This window comes from Mustela nivalis (genome assembly GCF_964662115.1).
Source record: "Mustela nivalis genome assembly, chromosome: 18".
NCBI lineage: Eukaryota > Metazoa > Chordata > Mammalia > Carnivora > Mustelidae > Mustela > Mustela nivalis.
This window is the reverse complement of record NC_139037.1, coordinates 31764716-31784476: the sequence shown is the minus strand read 5'-3', so window position 1 is coordinate 31784476 and position 19761 is coordinate 31764716. Positions and strand designations below refer to the sequence as shown.

Below are 19761 nucleotides of genomic sequence, written 5' to 3'. Positions count from 1 at the left end.
AGGCGGCCAGAACGGCTTCAACATTCCTCAAGTCACCCCGTGCCCAGAAGTGGGGGAGTACCTGAAAATGTCTCCCGAGGACCTGCACTCCCTGGACTCCAGAAGGATCCAAGGCTGCGCACGAAGACTTCTCTGTGATGCGTACATGTGCATGTACCAGAGCCCGACCATGAGTCTGTACAAGTAATGGGGCAGCTGGGCAGGGGCGGCGGCTGGAGGCGCGGTGGTCCGCTCTCATTTGCCCCGAGCTGGCGGTTTTGTTCCGCGTCCATTGCCGGCAATGGATGTCTTTGTGGTGGTGATCCTGCCGAAAAGGAGTCCTGTGTTTAAAAAAACCCATTGCTTTTGTGTTACCGAAGTATTTAATAAGAAGCATTTTGCACTCTAGAAAGTATGTTTGTGTTGGTTTTTTAAGAAGTCTAACTGAAGTTATTAACACCTGAAGCTTTAAGTTAAGTGCATCGATCCTACAATATTTTTGGAAGCATAAAATTTTAATTGTGACAGTTTAAAACCTTTTAGTCCATTGAGGATGTAAATAAATGTGTCTTCTTTATGGACCAAGAATATGAAATCATTTTCCCTTTTAGCTATTGGTTGCCTTGAGGAAGAAATATGTTGGCTTTATTAAGAGTCTGCTTTCATACCAGTTAAGATAATTGTGCCGAGTTTGATTTGTTAATTCTCTCTTAAATAGTGCTGAGTCCCGCATGCACATACCCCGCTGAGCTCCTGTGTCTCTGCCAAATAGTGGCCAGAAGAGTACTTCCATCCCTTTAATGGTGGTGTTTTCTATTTGTTCTGGTTTTGAGGCATCTCAGTGATTTTTGTCATAAAACGTCTATTTTTGATGTAATTTTCCTGGGGGATTTGAATATACAGCAATTGAAGCTCTTCATTCACACCAGTAACTGTCAGCTGAGAAGTTTGGTTGTTGTTGTTGTCGTTGTTGTTTGGTTGTTGTTGTTAAGGCTCTCTAACTATTTTATGGAACAGGGCACAATGAATTTAATGAAAGGGTCGGGGTGATAAATAGATTTCTACACAAATATATTGCTCATCAGAAAATAAATTTGAATCTGGAAAACTCATGAAAATCTCCCTGAAGAGATGTATTGGCTTTCTAAACCTCTCCTGTTGTGAGGAGGACTGTCCAGAACGTAAGCGAGGTCGGCCAGTCTGCTCACTGAATCCGGCTTGATTTTTGCGGGAGGTCATGGCAGTTATGGGTCCGATAAGTTACTGAAATGTTTGCCGCAGCTTCGTTGTCCTCCTGGTGAAATACGTAGAACATGGATGTGTTCTTAGCTCATGTCCACGGCATGTGTCTAGAGCACAAGTGGATGTTGTAGACTAGAACTGCAGATTGTAAACGTCCGTGCCATGGAACGTGCTGTGGTCTGTGTTTTCTCTGAGTGTCCTTTTGTGGTATTGTTGTCCTTCTGGAAAGACTTCCTAACCACGCAGAAAGACAGAAGAGTTGTCATGTGTATATAGCATATGACTTCCTAAATCATTTAGTGTCAAATGAAAGTAGAAAGAGTCTTTCCAAACCCCGCAGTTAGTTTCTTTTAAGTCACTTTTACCTTTGGTCCTGTCATTCCATTTTGCTAATATTTATTAGTTTTATAAATTGTAGTAAGGGACAAAAACCCTTTCTTTCATCTTGTAATTTTTTCATTTTTGAAATGAAAAAGCACATAAATTTTGCAGGAGGTTTTGCTGAATGCTGGAGTGGGGCTGGGAGGTGGGTACTGGGTCAGGAGTCGGGGGTGCGGAACCCAGGCCAATGTGGCCGGCACCTCTCCTGTCCTCCTTGGGAAACAAGGGAGGGGCCTGGGGAGCACGAAATCTGAGGTCTCTTCCGGCTCTGACCTTCTGTAAGACGGATCACCCCTCAGTAAGGTGGTGTTGAGTGAATAAATGGATGAATGAGCTTATCAATGTGATTTAAAAAAAATTATCTGGAGGAATGGCCAGGAATCTCTGTCTAGGTAAGAATGGATTTAACAGTTAAAAAAGAGAAAGTTCCTTTTCTTTGAAACAAAACACACGTTCAAGGTCTGTCCTGCCCAGCCTCTTGTGGCAGAAGGCTTGAAGAAGACTCATCTGGATGCGCGCACGGGGTTTCCCCCAGGATGTGGTGGCTCTTTCCTGGGGGAGGGGCCGCATCCATTAATGATTTCTAAGATCTCCTTCAAGTGGAATCTTCTGTCCTTTCACTGTTACCTGGGGGAGGGAGCACTCAGTAAGGGGAAGCTGGGGCCCGGCGTGGTGTTCTCTGTGCAGGGGCGAGGCTCTTCCCCTGGCCCTGGATGGTCCTTCTGGGTGGTCCCCTCCTCGTCCCTGTCTCAGCAGAGCCCATGTGGCAAGTGGGTATCCTCAGGACTGGCACCTGTATGGCACTGGTGGCTCATGTACCTGGTGATTTATTTAATTTTTAGCCTTAAATTTCCTTTAATATTTTCCTGTTGGCTTCTAAAATGTTTTGGTTATGCCTTTTTCCAAATCCTATCTAAAATCTAGAGAGCAATAGAGTAGAATTATTTATAACATGGTTTATGCTTCATAGCTACAAATAGAAAATGTAACAAGTCCTGTTCGCCCACCTCCCAACTAAATTCACACTTATAAGTGTGTGTGTATGTGTGTGTGTGTGTGCGCGTGTGCGCGCGTGTGGGCACGCATGCGCGTGCAGGCTTAAGGGGGAAGAGAGGGAGATGGAGGGAGGGGGGAGGGAGAGGAACGCTGGCGTGAGGTAGAGGCTAAGTGTGTTTGTCCCTCAGAAGCAGCTTTATAAAGGAGTTACAGTTTGACTCCATCCCTGAAAGAATGTTTTGTAAGACTGAGAAAACACATGGAAAGCCAAGAGAAACAGTAACAGAAGTCAGTGACATATAGTTGTTAGAATTGCTAAGGATGACCTCCTTAGAATAGTTGAGGATTTTTGTAATTCGTATTTGCCAAAGCATCGTAGGTGAATGGCTTCTTTCTGTCCCTTGGATTCATTTATCTTTTCATCTAACCCATAATTCAGTAACAAGAGAAAGGCATAGTAATTAATTTATGCAACTTGTATCATCATGCTGAGTCCTGTTGTTTGAACTTGGTGTCTTCTTAAGTTCAGGCTTTACTCCCCCGAGCCAGCTAGATTAAGCTGCACCTGCTCGGCCAGTCGGAGACAGAGAGGTGAGCCGAGAATGCAGCATTAGGCCTTAGCTAAGCAGCTGCCCGCCAGTGAGTACTTAGTGGACATTTATTACTGAGAACTGTGCCAGAAGGGATAGGAGACAGCATCCCTGCCTTCGAACAGCTTAGCACCTACTTCTGACTACAAGGTTCCTACTCCTGGTTGCTTCAGTGTAAGGACGCCATGTCTGGGACTCAGTAACAGAAAAAGAAGTGATCCGGGGCCACCCCTTTCTCTGGCTCTTGCTCTGTTAGCCTTAGACGACTGCTTCCCTACTTTGGATCTTCGTGTCCTCTGTATAACAAGGAGGTTGGACTATCACATTTTATGGAAAAAATTACAAACTTCTGGGTCCCAGGCCCTACCCGCTGGATCGGACTCTTCAGGAGTGGTGTCTAGGGGGGTTGTGAGTAAAGGCTCCACCAGGTGAGCCCGATGACCAGCCAGATTTGAAAACTACTGAGCTAAAAGATCTCAAAAATAGCTTTTATGTGGCTGTGTGGTTGTGTAATGTTGTATTCATTATTTTACATAAATGTGGGTAATTAGATGTTTATCACATTGTTTATCTGTGTTTACGTATGAATTTATATAAGAGATACATTTGAGTATATATATATACCTCAACCTACTGTTTCCTAGAAGGTTTAGCAGTCTTTGGAACACACACACATCTTAAGGGGATATTTGATATTATTTACGTGGATGTTTGTCTTCCATTTTATTTCTTTAGGGGAAACTGAGGCTCTCTGTGGGTACCAAAGAAATGGAAAAACAAAACTCCTGTGCAAAATTAAAACATTATTTCGTACTATCTGCGACTTGATGAAAATTTGAACGTTATATGAGAAGATTTTTTCTCTGGGGTAAAAGTCCTCTTATCATGAAGCAAAATGTCCGTGTTAAAGTAGGTGGAGTATAATGTTTCAAATTAAAAATAAGATCTCCTTCCCTGGGAGTTAGTGATGCTAACAGCACACCCACGGTTCCCCGTCAATGAAAATAATACTTGAGTCCCCCAAGGCATGCTGGGGGCGTGGAGGAGGAGAGCGTATTCAAATGGAAACCAGCGTGCCCACGGGAGGGTGGAGGCTGCAGGACAACGGAAGGTCACCCGTTCCAAGCCAATGTGGTGCATGGGGCACCACGAGAAGGCAAGGCCTGGTCTCTGCGTGCCTCCTGGGGTCCTTGTCACTTGTCAGAGACTAGGCTTGTCTAGGGCGAGGCTCCCTGCAGGGGATTTCCCTTGCACTTGTCTGTGCTCCTTCCAAAAGTCTCACTGGAGAGAAAAGAGAAGAAAGGATGCTTCATCTTACTGTACATCCTGGGCCAGCGGCAGGGTCTCTCTTGAGTCAGGGAGCACTGCTGAGCAGCGGCCAGCAAACGTGGCCGAAGGCAGGGGAAGGAAATGCAGGGGAAGGAGCCATTCCTTCTCCCCGATGCTGGTGAACACCGGCGTTGCGGGCGGTCACTCGGGAGCCCGGCTTGATTTCCTGACCCTCAGGCTGGACCATGTTCATTTGCTCACCTGTCAGAGCCTCTCATTTGCTCACAGACGCCGGTGGGGGAGGGTTGGGGAGGGCAGAGGCCAGTGACGGGGGTGCTCCTCCCAGGGACCACACACCTCCCCTCTCTCTTACAGTCCTAACACTGTCCGCTCCTGTTTTGTGCTTTTTTCTGGAGAGAGAATGTTGGAGACTCCGCCGTTCTTGGTTTTGTTTTGTGAAATGGCCTATAGTACTGTCGAATTTTAACTCCAGAGAGTCCAATGTTCTGTCACAAACGTTCACTTTATTTTTTTTTTTATCCCATTTGAAACTTCCCAGGGAAGTTGTGGTTATTCATGAATTTGGTGTAAAGGAGCACATTTTGTACTGCATTTTGCATATCTGGTGTCTTGTTCAGCATTTTTTTTTTTTGTCTAAGGAACATGCTGTATTTATGAAGATATTCTTTAAAAAATAACACCCCATAAAATATCCCTTTACTATCAGATTGCTCTGATTTAGCCTTAATTTTGTTAAATTTTTTAGAGATGAATGAAGTGCTGCTGTGGAAAGAAATGTACTATATATTATTTCTGTATCATTAAAATTAAATTTTTATGGTTCCTTTTCCTCGATTTCTTTGGGGAAGGGTTTTGGGTTACGGGAAACCGGGATTGTGTACAGCCTCTTATGTTGTTGCCGCTGCCAGGCGGATGCCCCCTTTGGGGGGAGAAGCTGTACCTGGAAGTGCAGCCTCTGCCCTCATATGGCCGTTCTAGAAAACCTCACAGACTTTTCCTGCTCTGGGCCATGTGCCAGTGGGTTGCCTCCTGGCATCACGGTCCCCAGTAGCCTCTTGAAGTAACTGGGCATTTCTGAGCTCTGGCCCTGATGAGGGCTGAGTTCCACCAGTCTCTAAAGCACTCCAACTAGCAGTTGCCCTCCTGAGCCTCGTCGTCTCTAAGCATGGGCACAAAGCTGTTGACTAGAATAGTGTGTCCTCGTCCCCCACAGCTGCCAAGGAGACCATTCAACACTCTGCTGTCCTCTCTGACCCAGAGAAGTGATCACAGGTTGTGACGCGGGCTGACACTCATCTTCTAGAACAAGGCTTCCTCAAGAATTCCTTGGAGTTCATTCAGGTCCTTTGCTGCCAAGGTAGGGAAGCCAGAATGGTCTAAGTGATACTGATAATAATAGTACATTCAAGAACCTTCTTGTTTCAAAAGCCCCTAGCAGGACAAACACACAGTGATCCAGAAACAGTGCCATTTTAGCATCCTTCGGTCAGACTCCAGGGTTTGTGTGCTGTGTCCTAGGTGCCATTCTTAGGGGGTCTGGGTAGGTTAGTGTGGCGGTGAGGGTGTAGGCTCGTGTGCCCACCTGTGGGGAGGGACCACCCAGTGAAAATGAGTCCCAGTCAGAGGAAAGCTGAGCGGCTTGGCAGAGAAAGCACTAGCCTATTCTAAGCCTCCCTTCCTGGGGCCAGGCTGGGTGCTCTTGTGACTTTTCTGGGGAGGCAGGTCGTCCCCCATGAGAGCCTACAGCTCTCAATCCCACCTGTACGCCGAACTCGAGCATGGTGACTTCAGACCTAGAATGCTGGTCCCTGCCCAAGTTATTGGGATCTGCAGGCAGGGCCCATCAGGCACTGGGTATTTTTCAAAGCTCTTTACATCTGTCCCTCTTGCAGCAAAATTGGGAGCCACTTGTCGGGAGGGCTGGGGTTTTTTGAGAGATAGAATCTACTCGTCATTCCCTGGTGGAACTCTCAGCTCCGAAAAAAGAGGATTGTGAACTTGGCCAAGCTCCCAAGGGGACATAGAAAATCCCTTCTGGGGCTCTTGGCCTTGACTCTAGAGAAAGAGCCTTGGAACTGTATGTTGGACATACAGTTTTTTGGAGGCAGAAGAAAGCCCTTGGAAGCAGGATGAATTTCCCTCCTTCTGAAGAGGGCTTGAACAGAGGTACCCTCCAGGGGCATGATGATGATGCTCTTCTCTCCATTCAGGGAATATTCCAGATGGTGTGGAAACTTAGATGTCATAAACAAGAACCAACCCCTCCCCCCTGGCTGATTAGGTAAGAAGTAGAGGAGTTCTCAGGAAAAGTCTGGGGTTTGGGGGGTCAGCTGGTATGCCGCACTGCGGACAGTCACGTCTGGGCGCCTTGCCAGCTTTGGAGGACTTGTCACTGGAGGGCCAAGTAGTCCCTGACGGGTAAGCTAGGAGTTAGGTGAGTGAAGACTGATCTGGGCAGCACGAACAGAGAGGAACCCAGCCAGCAGGGACCTTCATTCATCCCAGACGCAAATATCACCTGCTGTGCGGATTCTTGAACTTCATGCATCAAACCGTTCCCTGATGACCCTGTGTCTGTTTTAAATACTGCTTTTTCCAAAGTAGCTTGTGGTCACCAATTTGGCCTGGGCGGCCTTCTTGAGCCCTTCTCCTCTCCTCACCACTTTGTGAGGTGCTGAATGGGACCGTGGAGGTCTAAGCTTGTGGGTGCCAGTCAGTGGCAGGCATGGTCTCACCAGTCTGTGCGGTAAATGAGGTCAGGTCCTAGACCATGATCCGTGGCTTCCTCGCCGCCCGTTCTGAATAGCTAAAGGGAGACAAAGCTGCTTCTTGAAGTGGGGCAAGCTGGGGTTACCATCATGCCATCTACATTCCACGTATTCTAAACAGGTGTGTTTTCCTCTTTCTGGCCATCTCTGCAAACTTCAGACTATTTTGTTTAGCTGTATTTCCAAACCGTGCCCTGTAGGTCGCCCCTGCGACCTACTGCAGGTGGACCAACTGCAGAGGGAAAGCTGAAGTGCGGTCCAGGGTTTCTGCTCCGAGGTCGAGTCCTCCCAGAGGCCTTCTTCACAGCCCACGTCAGCCGGTGGTGTATTGGTAAATGTTTAACAGCCAGCTCTCCAGGGAGAGAAAAAGCCCTGATCTGTAGCCTTTGCTGATTTTGCGGTGTAAATCCTCTCACTGTGGCAGGTGGCGAGCTCCCAGCGTGACGTCTGCAGGTGGATTTGGAAAGAGATGCAAGTAGGATTGCACATCTAGTATCTAGCGTTTCCACTGACCGGATAGAGAGCTAAGTACCTGAGCACAGATCAGGGGCAGCAGCCACAGCCCTTAGACCAAACCCTGCTCACCGCCTACTTCTGGAAATGTTTTATTGGAACACAGCCCTGTCCATTCCAATTACACGTCTACGGCTGCTTTTTCCCAGTGGTTACCACGGAAACTGTGTGCCCTGCTCAGCCTAAAATATTTACCGTCCTGTCCTTTACAGAAAAAGTTTGCTCACCCCTAGCATAGATAATTGTAACATGTAAGATAATTCGGAAGTGGTGAGTTTTAAACGGAACTTATTTAATGAAATTTAATGATAACTTTTAAATATAACTTATTAGCTTATGTAATTAAACTTGGAGTATAGATATGTTTAAGAACTGGCTCTCAAAATTCCTGAAAATGTAGCAATCAGCTTCTGTGAGCCAGCTCTGGGTTACCAGTGGTCATCGAAGGTGCGAATGTGCTCACTGTGTGGCCCCAACACTGTGCATTTTCTCTCCATGGCACCTCTGGTTTACTGTGGCCATTAGGGCACTGGACCTAATGGTTTATTGTGGTCTCTCTGCACCAGAAGCAGGGACCTTTTCTAGGTCTCTCAGTTCCCTTTTCTTAGTACCTTGAACACAGCGCTGCACACAGTAGGTGCTCAAACATTTCCAGAGTGAAAGAAGGAAATTTTAGCCTTGAATGCGTGGAAGCCAGCCCATTCACTGTGTTGACGTGGCCTGACTTAGATCACCATCCCTACGTCTTTAGAGATCATACAAGAGGTCCCTGCCTCTGGTTCCCCACATAATGCTTCCTCTGAGATGTAGCGTGATCTTATGATTTCCCTCCTAAGTGTTTATGGACTTGAGATGAACCCATGCCTATGCAGTGCTTAGCACAGCCTAGCCTTGTACTCAGCAACCCCTCAGTAAATGGTCGCCGACAAGCCGCCGAAAGCAGTCATGGTAGTATAATCATGAACTTGAGAGACAAGCTGCCAGTCTAATCAACACGTCTCTTTCCACCTCCCTTCTCCCTCCACGATCTGGTTTTCAGGTCATACTCTCAAGTCTTCAGATTGCTTTTCCAGATTTAGATTTTCTTATGCAAGCCTGTCCTCTTGGCGCAGCACTGCCATCTTGTGGTCATAGTGGGTTATGGCAATGTCCCGGGTCTTCACTCCCCACTCTGCCAGCAGCCAGGTCCCAGGTTTGGGAAGCAGCAGGTGATCGTTGATAGCAAATGTGGCAATGAGTCAGGGGTTACATACCAGGTTACTAATTACATCCAGGAGGGTTTAGGCTTCGTCTGTGTCATTTGGGGATAGCTGGCTCATTGGGGGTATTTCTGCTTGGGCCTGTCCTCTCCCCCTCTCTCAGTCTTTCCTCTGTCTCTCAGTCTACCTTGAGCTTTCAGGTGGCTTTCTGCTTATTTCAGATGAGCTAGTGCCATCTACTGGACGAAGGCCGTAAGGTCGGTTGTGAGATCTCTCAGGGACCTGCAGAAGAATGAATTTACAAACCCGTGGTTTTATGGGAAGAACATAGGCAGATAAAAGGATCCTTATGTCAGGCCCCTTAATTGTCACACATTTCTCTCTCCACTAGAAACATTCTACTATGAAGGAAGGAGGCCCGGGGAAGAACTGTGAGCCTAGTGACTACTATACTGAGGTTAGTACGCCTACAGTTGTTAGGGTCTCTGTGTGAAAACCGGTCACACTCTCAACAGTGTTTCCAAAAGGGTGGTCTGTGGACCGCCTTGCATCCAGGTCAACCAAGGCCTTAAGAAGTCAAGCTCAGAGTCCACCCCCCCCGCCCCTAAATTGTGCAGAATCATACTCTCAGAGCAGAGCTCTGGGATCTGCATTTTGAGTACCACCACCACCCCCGCCCCCGCCTTCCCTTGCCCTAAAAGAAAAGTCTTTTCTACCTTTGTAGAAAAGACTGTTTTCTTTCAGCAAAATCTGGAAAGAATTTGCACTTGGATTTAGGCTTTAGTGACCTGCTTTGTGTGCTTGTGAGAGCACACATCTCTTAGCAAAGCCATGGCTCCCACCTTCACTCATTCTGTGTGGTGGATTGTTAACACCTCAAAGCCCCTGGGCCGGTGCCTGGCACATCACAGGTGCCCCTCCTAACACTGCTGCCCCTGCCAGCCATGCCCCCTCCCCCATGCCCCCCATCCTCTCTCATTCCTGCTCTGCAGGTGGGTGAGGCCTGGCCACACACCTGTGTGCAGGTTTAACACGAGGCTGTGTTGGAAAGATTCTGGAACTGGTGGTCACCATCTTTCTGGGTGACTTCTCTCTGAACCTCAGTTTTTCCAGTACTATGGGGGGATTGGGCTCTAGTCTCTACTGTCCTTTCTAGCTCCGACATTTGGGGGTTCTCCTGCTTTATAAGCACCCCCTCCGTGTTGCACTCACAGTGGCATTTGGCTCTGGCTTCCATACGGACGCCTCCTCAGACTCCTGACTAATCTCTTGTTTCGTTCTTCCTCAGCCCCCAATCCTAAACAGTTATACACAGATCGTGAATGACACGGGCGTTCGAGACAAGCAAGCTTATTTTATTTTAAAGTGTTAATGTTTCGTATGCCCTACAGAGAGCAATTCTTTTTTTTTTTTTTAAGATTTTATTTATTTATTTGAGAGAGAATGAGTGAGAGAGAAGAAGGTCAGAGGGAGAAGCAGACTCCCCAAGGAGCTGGGAGCCCGATGCGGGACTCGATCCTGGAAGTCCGGGACCATGACCTGAGCCCAAGGCAGTCGCTCAACCAACTGAGCCACCCAGGTGCCCTAGAGAGCAATTCTAGTGCTAGGACATTTTTTCTAAGGATGTGAGGCTCACAGGATCGGCTGAGATTAGCTCTAAGAGTCTGGGCAACATGGCTTGTGATTGACAAAACTTAAGAGGTGCAGGACCTTGATGAATTCATGATGTGGCTGAATTATGTACGTGGTACTCTGTGGCCATCCATGATTCTTCTGGAACACCATCTTTTTTTAATGACATAAGCAAAGGTCTACAATGTATTAGTTGCAAAAAAAACACTAGGCTGTAAAAACTTACCTAACACATCTGACTTGCCTTATAGAAAGATTTCTGTGAATGTCCTGAAAAGTTTGCGAGGAGGGACCCCACTTATGTTTTCAAGCCTCCCCCGTGTCAGAAGGACCCCCATGGAGACCCGTGGCTGACTGAGTGACAGGGCGTGTAGGGAGGGTGGCTGGGCAGGGGCCATTCATCAGACGGACGTATTGGCTCAGGGAAAGTTTGGGAACTGTGAGTCAGATACTGTAAGGATGTTTGGGACTTCGGGGTAGGCATTTGGGAGGTCATTTAGCGTGAGGAAGACCCCAGTGCACTGCCACCTGTTTTGCAAGCAGATGACTCCCCGCCCCGCCCCGCTCCTGGCAGCCCTGGGAGGAAGACCACTGGGAGTGCACGGGGAATGGGAAGACCAGAGGGCTTTTCCGACCCGAGGGAGGGAGTGGATGGCAGCTGGCACCCGAGGGTGAAGCCGCCAAGACCTCACCACGTTAGAGGTGTGGCAGGAGGGCACACTGGGGGTACTGCCCATGGCTGGACCCAAACAGAAGCTGTTTGTCCCAGTTCCCCGAGGCTGAGTGAGGGGGCCTGGGTGGGGCAGTGTAAACCTCCAGGATCCGCCTGGGGAGACTGAGGCAGTTGAGTGACTGTCTGATGTACAGAGGTGAGCAAAGAGAACTCACCACGCTCTGTGCATTTTGGTGTGACGCAGACTCAGGGCGATGGCCCTCGGGCTTCCTCTGCTCCCCTCTCTCCTGGGTATTCCATCCTCTCTCTCTGGCCACCTGGAAAACACCCTCACTGCCTCCCCCCTCTCCTTCCTAGTGGCCAGAACACAGAGAGAGCTTCATTTTATAGGCGGAGAAACTGAGGCCAACCGGCTCTGCTGGAATGCTCCGGGGGTGGGGGGTGGTGCTGCATGGGCTCTGGGAGCCTGAGCCAGCCTCTCCCGGGGCTCTCCGCAGGAGCCCAGAGCACAGAGGCTGCTGCCTGCCTCGTGGAGGAGAATGGCGAGGGCAGAAGGAGGCCCTCATTCCCCGTGATGCTGCTCCTTCCCAGTCTCGTGTGCTCAGGGCTTGGGACAGTGGCCCTCCTGACCGAGGCGCGAGGCGGGAGAGGCAGCGTGAAGGACAGTGGTGGGCAGGACGGTGTGTCTTGGATGCCCTGAGCAGGGGAGCAGGAAGGAAGTTTGGGGTCAACTGCATTCCTGTGGGTGGCCTTGGGGCCAGGGGTGGGGATGAAGGCATGGCGGGGCATTGGGGTGGGGGCTGGGGAGCAGGAGGAGCCGCACTGGACTGTGTGGCCCCGGGTCCTGATGGGAAAAAGGCTGGGTTCTGCCCTGAGTGAGGCGTGTCTGTGCCCTGTGCCTTGGTGTCCCTGCTTGGCAAGCCTCGGACCCTGCATTCCTATGTGTACTCTCATGCTTGCCAGAGCCTCCTCCCAGTTCCCAGATGAGGACCAGGCAGAGCCAATGGGACCTGAACTCAGGGCTGCCTGGCTCCGGAGGCCTGGCATTGGCTCTAAAATGGGGGTAGTGTTGGGCGGGGGCGGGGGAGGGGTAGTCCCAAGACCAGTCCATCAGCTCCCACCTGCTCCTGCTTCGTGCCTGCCGGTCTCTGCTCCAGCCAGCTGCCCCTCCGATGGGAGCCGTGCCTGCCGGGTGCGGGCCCGATTGGATGCTCTGTGGGTGTGTCCTGCTGCTTGGAACCATCCTCTGGGACCAGCGCCCCTGCATGGCAGGGCTGGCCTGGGGTGGTATTTGGGGATCCCCAAGCCACCTGCTGCAGGCAGGGCTCTGTGTAGCAGCTGAGAGCAGAAGCCCGGGTCCCCAGACGTGTGCCAGGCCTGGGGAACACTCTGCTGCCCCCCCCCATACACACACTCCCTCTGGGCACTCGTCTGCGTGGGCCCCATGATCTGCTTCCTTCATATCAATTTCAGGGACCCTTCCAGCTCCCCTCAGTTCCTCCCCTGACCCTGGTGGCAACCACTATTTTGACTTCAGTCGCCCTGGCATTTTACCAGGTTTTGGACATCATGCAAAGGGAGTCGCGGCTCCGGGACACTTCATGTATGTCTGTGATTTCCACCTGCTCTACTTCTTGGCTGCGGAGGGCCCTGTTAGATAAATACACCATAATTGGTTTACCAGCTCTCCTGAGGATGGACATTCGGGCTGTTTCCAGGCTGGGGCCATTATGACTCTGTGGCCAGGAACCTTCCCGAGCATGTTCTTTGAGGCTGCTCGGGCCAGCCCAGCTGTGAATGCCTCGTAGTAGATGTGGGGTCACTGGAGACAGGTGCGTGTTGAACTAACAGATTGTGCCACACTGTTTCTCAAGTTGGCTTTCCAGTGTGCGCCCCTCCACCCTTTCCTTATTTTTCACAGTCTACGTTACGGTGATGGAACAAGGAGGCCATCAGACCGGGGGACGGCTCCAAGCCCTGGCAGCCTCACTGAGCCAGCCAAAGCCCAAGCCGGAGACCGTGTGCTGGGCTTAGAGGACACGAGACCCAAAACCCGCCAATTACAAACAACCAGCGAGGCTCCCCCAAGCCAGGCAACTGTCCAAGCAAAGCCCTGGCCAATCCCAGCGGGTCCCCTCGCTTTGCCTCTGCACTGTCTCTGCAGAAACCTCCCTCCTGGACTGGAGCACCTCTGACCACCTTCATTCTGGCGCTGCCTGATCCGTGCCTCAGTATACCCCGACCACCAATTTTGCGGAGCTGTTGTTTATATACAGTATTTTAAGGAAACAGATGAGTTTTGACAAACTTTCTCTTTGGGTTAAATTTTAGTTACTTTGTTCAGTTACCTCCAGCTCAGTGTGTATGTGTGTGTGTGTGTCCCTTTTTTCTAAACCCAGGCCCAGCGCAGAAGGAGAAAACTCTCTAGAAGTTCAAACTGGCAAGCTGGCCTCGTCTTCAATACCATTAGCCTCAGGGCCTGGCTCTTTGGAGAGGTTGAGATTGGGTCCAGCCCTTTGTTTTTTAAAGTTGGGGAGCCTATGGTCTACACCATGGGGCCTCCCAGTGCTCCCGGGGCACCTAGTTCATGCAGTGAGTTAGAGATAGAGCTGGATTGGAACCCAGAAGAGCCTGAAGGCTTTGGGCTGGGCGGATCTGGTCCTGGATGCGAGCTGGGCTTCCCTAAGTGGAGGGGCTGGGATGGCCCTAGTGCTGACCTTCCCCGGGATTCTGGGGCTGTCAGGATTCCCCAGCCTGGCAAGGGGCCTCAGCTGCTCCCTCTGCAGCCAGGCCGTCTGTCTCTAGCTCCTGGTTTGATCACATCGTCTGTCACCCACTCTCGTGCCCTCAGCAACAAGGCCTTCCAGCGGCAGACCAGCTCCCCCCCGCCCCCGTACCCACCTGCCTGCTTCCTGCCTCAGGTTAACACAGGCGGGAAGGATTCCAGACTTCTCCTGCAGAGATGCTGTTCTCACTTTCCTGAGCGCAGAGAAAGGCCCTGCGGCCAGTTCGTATCCCCTGGGTGATCACAGCCCCCAGACACCCCCCAGACAGCCCCAGATTCCTAGAATGGCCCCAGTGCTTTATGCTTCTCCATCAGCTCTGGTAATGGGGCCACCAGTGAAAGCTACGTTGTCCCCATCCCCTCTGCACCCCTCACAGGACACCCCTAATGGTGGGGGGGGGCTGGTCTCTGTTCCCTGAAAGCCTGAATGATCCACAGAAAGGTCTTTCTTTCTGAGCATCTCCCAGCCGAGGATTCTTCTGTGCTCCTGCTGTTTTGGGTGTCAGAATGCGCTGGTGTTCACAGGCCTCTGAGGGCCCATGCGGGGTAGGGAAGAATGTTCACCACCTATACAAGGGAGAGGGGGTCCTGGGCCAGGGCTCCTCGGACACCAGGCAGATAACGAGAAGGAAGGGAAGCGGGTTGGTGCTGTGCAGGCAACGGGAGAGGCAGAGAAGCAGTCCAGGGTAGTCTGATTTTTTCAACGTCAGGAATTTCCAAAAGCAGCCAGCTCTCCCCGTTTGTAAAAAGTTGGCAAGAAATGGAGTGTTTGGATTTGTTTTTAAACACTATATGTCTCCCCCGACCCCTGCCCACCGTTTGTGAGCGCTGGCCCGGACCCTGGGTCCCAGCCCCTCTGAATGCATGTTCCTTCTGCCCCGGGGCACTGGCTGGCCAGCAGCAGGCTGCAGAACCCCCGAGGCTGGGGGCCTGAATTCCGACTGCCTCTCCTCGCCCCTCCCCTCCCCCCTCCAGCATGCCGGCTGTCACATCGCAGCGTCCCTGTCGACGCATCACCTTCCTCTCTGAGAGCCGGAGCTGGCATATGAAATTTTGATCAGATTGCCTTTTGAAGGAGTTGACCGTCGTGAATAATGGGGCAAAGGGCGCCAGCATTGTGTCCTAACTATAACTGTTCCAATTAATTACGGGTCTAATTAGCATACAGCGGGAACGGCCCTGGAAAATCATACTTCATGGGTTACAGATGCACTGGCAGCTGTTACATGAAGGGTGATACCGGGCTGGGGTAGAGATAGTTATTAATAAATTACTCCCATTGTCAGAGACCCTTATTTATACAAATTAGCAGGGGATACATAATCAACTTTAACTGTATAATTTATAATAATTGATTTCATTTTGACTGACCACTAGTCAGTTACCAAATACCCTCGGAAGAAAAATTGCCCTATTAGGGTAAGTTTAATCCTAAACATAGCTAATGAATCCTATTACTTTAAGGTCATATTTGAAGCTTTTGTTAATTGTCAGAACCATTTTAAATTGATTAGAGTTAAATTAAATCAATGTAATGTTTAGAAAAACAATATTTCTAATGGATGAGGCCAGGCTGACCTCGAATAAACATATTTATCAACCGATTCCCGGTGACGAGAAGGGGAACAGCTGGGCCCATAATTCACATTTGTCTATAATATGGGAAATGTCACCAGGCAATTAGTTATGTCAGGTAATGAATAGGGAGCATGGGGACTCCCCTCTGGCAGCTGGGGTAGAGGGGGGTAGAATTTTCTGGACACAAGCGGCTGATCCCCTCCTGATGGCCTCCCTGTCCCCCAACCTCAGAGCAGGGATCGAAGGCGGCCTCACTGGCCCTTTTTCCCAGAGGTCGCCTGGCCCCAGAGGCCGCTCCATCCCCTTCACCTGCCTCTCTCTGGATACTCTGGTCTTCCTCCAGGAGCTGGGAGGCTGCCCTTGGCCTGGACCACACCTCTCACCCCTCCTCCTCCCTCAGGATTCACATAAGCATCATCACACAGAAAAGCCTCACCTGATCCACAAGACTCCATCAGGTCCCCCGGATATGGGCTCTCAGGGCAGCATGGGCCTCCACCCCCGCTGTCAGACTAGGTGAATATCTGATGGCCATGGCAAGCCCTGCAGGAGCCACCAGGTGGCCTTTCCCAGTGCCACCTCCCATATGTGGATGGCGAACAGGTGCTCCGTGAACACGTGCTGAATGCATGAAGGAATGGGCGACCCAGGACGCTGGCCTGCTGCTCTGCATGGCCTGGCTGAGGACAAGGATGCCATCAGGCACTCCCTGAACATTTACCCAGGCCAAGCGCTCTACATGTCGGCTGCTCGGTTTTGCTAGGTGGGCACGGGTACCCACATTGTGCAAAGCAGCTGAGTCACCCATGTTGTCTCAGTCAGAACTCCATCTCAGGTCCGAGAGATCGCCAGAGCCCTTTCTGTGGCCTCTGTCCAATCAGGAGGGTTTCCTGCAGGAGGTGGTGTGGGGAGACTTGAGGGAAGGTTTGGAGTTCCCCAGGGGATAGGGGGGATGCTCTAGGCTCACTCCCGAGGGGACAGGATTGAGGTGGGAAGAGCAGAGGTGGAGGAAAGGAAAGAGATGGCTTACTCCAGTGGCCGCCTGCTTACTTGCCCAGCCCAGAGGGGTGGTACCTGCGGTGGGACGGTGGGCAGGCTAGAATTTCCGGGGGGACATCTAGACGTCATGTGGGTCCCCAATCAGAAACTTATTCAACGGTTGACTTCGGTGGTTCACCCTGGCTTCAGTTTCTCAGGCTGTAAAATGGGCTCCTGGCCACTCACAGCTCAGAGGAGGGGCCTGGAGCTCAGCCCTGCTTCTGCCACGCTGGCCGGGCCAACACCGCGTACAGGCCCAGCTGACTGGTTGCAGGGGTGGGGATCTCCCACTTCATTCTGCTTCTGCTTGGGACCCCGGGGTGGAGTGGAGGAGGCAAGCAGGCTGGGCACTTTGGAGCCTTACTAAAGCCTGACCAGAGACCCTTGAACACACAAGGGGGCCCAGGCTCCCTGCCTGGGGAGAAATCAGCTGGATGGGACTTTGTCGTATCCCCTGAACCTGGCAATTCCCAAAGCTCTTAGGTCCCCATCACCGAGAAAGGCAAAGCATCAACTTCACGAGTCCCTCCTCCCAAACGAGAGAACTTGGGCCAAGAAGGGCTACACAGCTTGCCGCCCACCACAGGGCCAAGGGTGGGCTGTGCTGGAAGTCAGCCGCCTGCCTCCGATCTTTCTAACGCTGTCGGGTTCTCCTTTCCTCTAGGGTGTGGCCAACCCTCTGCCCACTCGTGCTGATGACCAGACTACTGGGGGAGACGAGTGAGCAAGGCCCCCAGCAAGCCACGTGTGTCCGTGACAACCACAGCTGACGGGTACCGCGTGCTCTCCTGGGGCTCAGCAGTGTTTTGTAAATGCTTTCCAGATATTGTCATAATTAATTCTCACAAAAATTAACAAGTGTTTTTAGCTTAATCATCCCACTTTGGGGATGTTTCCACTGAGGCACCGACAGGTTAATACCCTGCTTGAAGCTGCAAAACTCAGAAAGAGGCAGAGCTGGGATTTAAACCGTGGTCTTGTTCCGGGGCCCACGCACGTCAGCCCTGTTGGTCCTCTGGTCTGGAAGACGATTTCTGATGAGCTCCCACACCCCCGTCTTCAGTCAGAGCTTCCTTAAATGGCTGTAGGTTTTTCTCATTAAGAACCATTTCTAAAAAGCAAATACACCCCGAGCTGGAGTACTTTGGGCAACAAAATAACTAGCTGCTGGGCTGGATTATAACCCAAAGGATAAAGTCAATACCCAGGAGTCCACACTGATATGCATAAATGATTTATAAATTCCCCCTTCCCGAAAATGACAAGTAACACGGAGCTGGGAGGTGGGCCTCCCTTTCTTCAAGTCAGGACTGGCCTCAGGGATTGGCGGCTGCTCCTTTTTTTTTTTCATTATTAACATATAATGTATTATTTGTTTCAGGAGTACAGGTCTGTGTTGCATCAGTCTTCCACAGTTCGCAGCAGTCACCATAGCACATGCCCTCCCCAGTGTCCATCGCCCAGCCACCCCACCCCTTCCACCCCCTGCCCTCCGTCAACCCTCAGTTTGTTTCCTGAGATTGAGTCTTTTATGGTTTGTCTCCCTCTCTGGTTTCATCTTGTTTCATTTTTCCCTCCCTTCCTATATGATCCTCTGTCTTGCTTCTCAAATTCCTCATATCAGGGAGATCATATGATAATTGTCTTTCTCTGATTGACTTATTTCATTCAGCATAATACCCTCTGGTTCCATCCACATCATTGCCGATGGCAAGATTTCATTTCTTTTGATGGCTGCATAGTATTCCATTGTATATATACCACATCTTCTTTACCCATTCATCTGTTAATGGACATCTAGGCTCTTTCCATAGTCTGGCTATTGAGGACATTGCTGCTATAAACATTCGGGTGCATGTTCCCCTTTGGATCTACATCGGATCTAGATTTGTAGATACTACATTTGTATCTTTGGGGTAAATACCCGGTAGTGTGATTGCTGGGTTGTAAGGTAGCTCTATTTTCAACTTGTTGAAGAACCTCCATGCTGTTTTCCAGAGTGGCTGCACCAGCTTGCATTCCCACCAACAGTGTGGGAGGGTTCCCCTTTCTCCGCATCCTCGCCAGCATCTGTTGTTTCCTGACTGGTTAATTTTAGCCATTCTGACTGGAGTGAGGTGGTATCTCATTGAAGTTTTGATTCGTATTAGGGATTGGCTTCTGAAGAACAGAGCGTAGATGGGAAAGAACAGCACATTCCCGGGGGAAAGCTAGCAGACCCCGCTTATTCACGTGACCAGGTGACATCACGCGTGTGAAGCCCCAGGACCCTCCTGTACCTGACATGGTGATGGGAAGGCATGTCACCTCTCTGCTGTTCTTCCCTCAAACCTATAGCCTCGTCTGATCACAAGAAGACATTAGAAACACAGACACCTGACCGCTCCTCCTCAAAAGTGGTCAAGTCACGAAAACCAGGGAAAGTCTGAGAAACTGTCATACACTTGGAGATGTGCTGATTCAACACACTGGGGGATCCTGGGTGGGGACCTGAAGCAGAAAGAGGACATTTCTGTGACACCTGGTGACCACCGGATAAAGTCTCCTTTTGATGGGCGCCTGGGTGGCTCAGTGGGTTAAAGCCTCTGCCTTCAGCTCAGGTCATGATCCAGGGTCCTGGGATTGAGCCCCGCATCGAGCTCTCTGCTCGGCAGGGAGCCTGCTTCCTCCTCTCTCTCTGCCTGCTTCTCTGCATATTTGTGATCTCTGTCTGTCAAATAAATAAATAAACTCTTAAAACAAAAAAGTCTCCTTTTGAGTTAAGAGGATTGTGCCAGGGTTAATGTTTTGATGAGACAAATATACCCTAGTTTCTCTAACATGGAGGGGGATGGGACGAAGGGTATATGGGAACTGGATGGTCTTTGCCAATCTTTTGTAAATCTAAAAATATTCCCAAACAAGAAAAGTTCATTAAGAAATTACTGATATAGGGCCCCAGGGTGGCTTATTAAGTGTCTGCCTTCAGCTCAGGTCATGACCCCAAGGTCCTGGGATCGAGCCCCACGTCTGGCTCCCTGCTCAGTGGGGAGTCTGCTTCTCCCTTTCCCTCTGTCCCTCCCCCTGCTTCTGCGCGCGCTCTCTCTCTCTCAAAAAA

The 19761-nt window shown here is 50.5% G+C and overlaps 1 protein-coding gene and 1 long non-coding RNA gene across 19 annotated transcripts in view; both read left to right on the top strand.

Moving 5' to 3' along the window:
• CYLD (CYLD lysine 63 deubiquitinase) overlaps nt 1-5301 on the top strand; it is a 69147-nt gene extending 63846 nt beyond the window's left edge. For all 17 annotated transcript variants that reach the window (XM_082711320.1, XM_082711326.1, XM_082711328.1 and 14 more), the window contains one exon: nt 3-5301. In XM_082711320.1, the coding sequence (XP_082567446.1) occupies nt 3-187 (185 nt within the window). In that variant the 3' untranslated portion in view covers nt 188-5301. The remainder of the gene's footprint in view (nt 1-2) is intronic.
• A 544-nt stretch (nt 5302-5845) lies between these two features.
• Nucleotides 5846-19410, top strand: LOC309853397. 2 transcript variants are annotated; one of them, XR_014305652.1, is made up of 3 exons: nt 5846-6896; nt 9350-9415; nt 17329-19410. It is a non-coding gene; the product is annotated as an uncharacterized lncRNA (long non-coding RNA). The 2 variants fall into 2 exon arrangements; XR_014305653.1 differs by lacking the exon at nt 5846-6896 and having other exon boundaries at nt 9296-9415.
• The last annotated feature ends 351 nt before the right edge of the window (nt 19411-19761 follow it).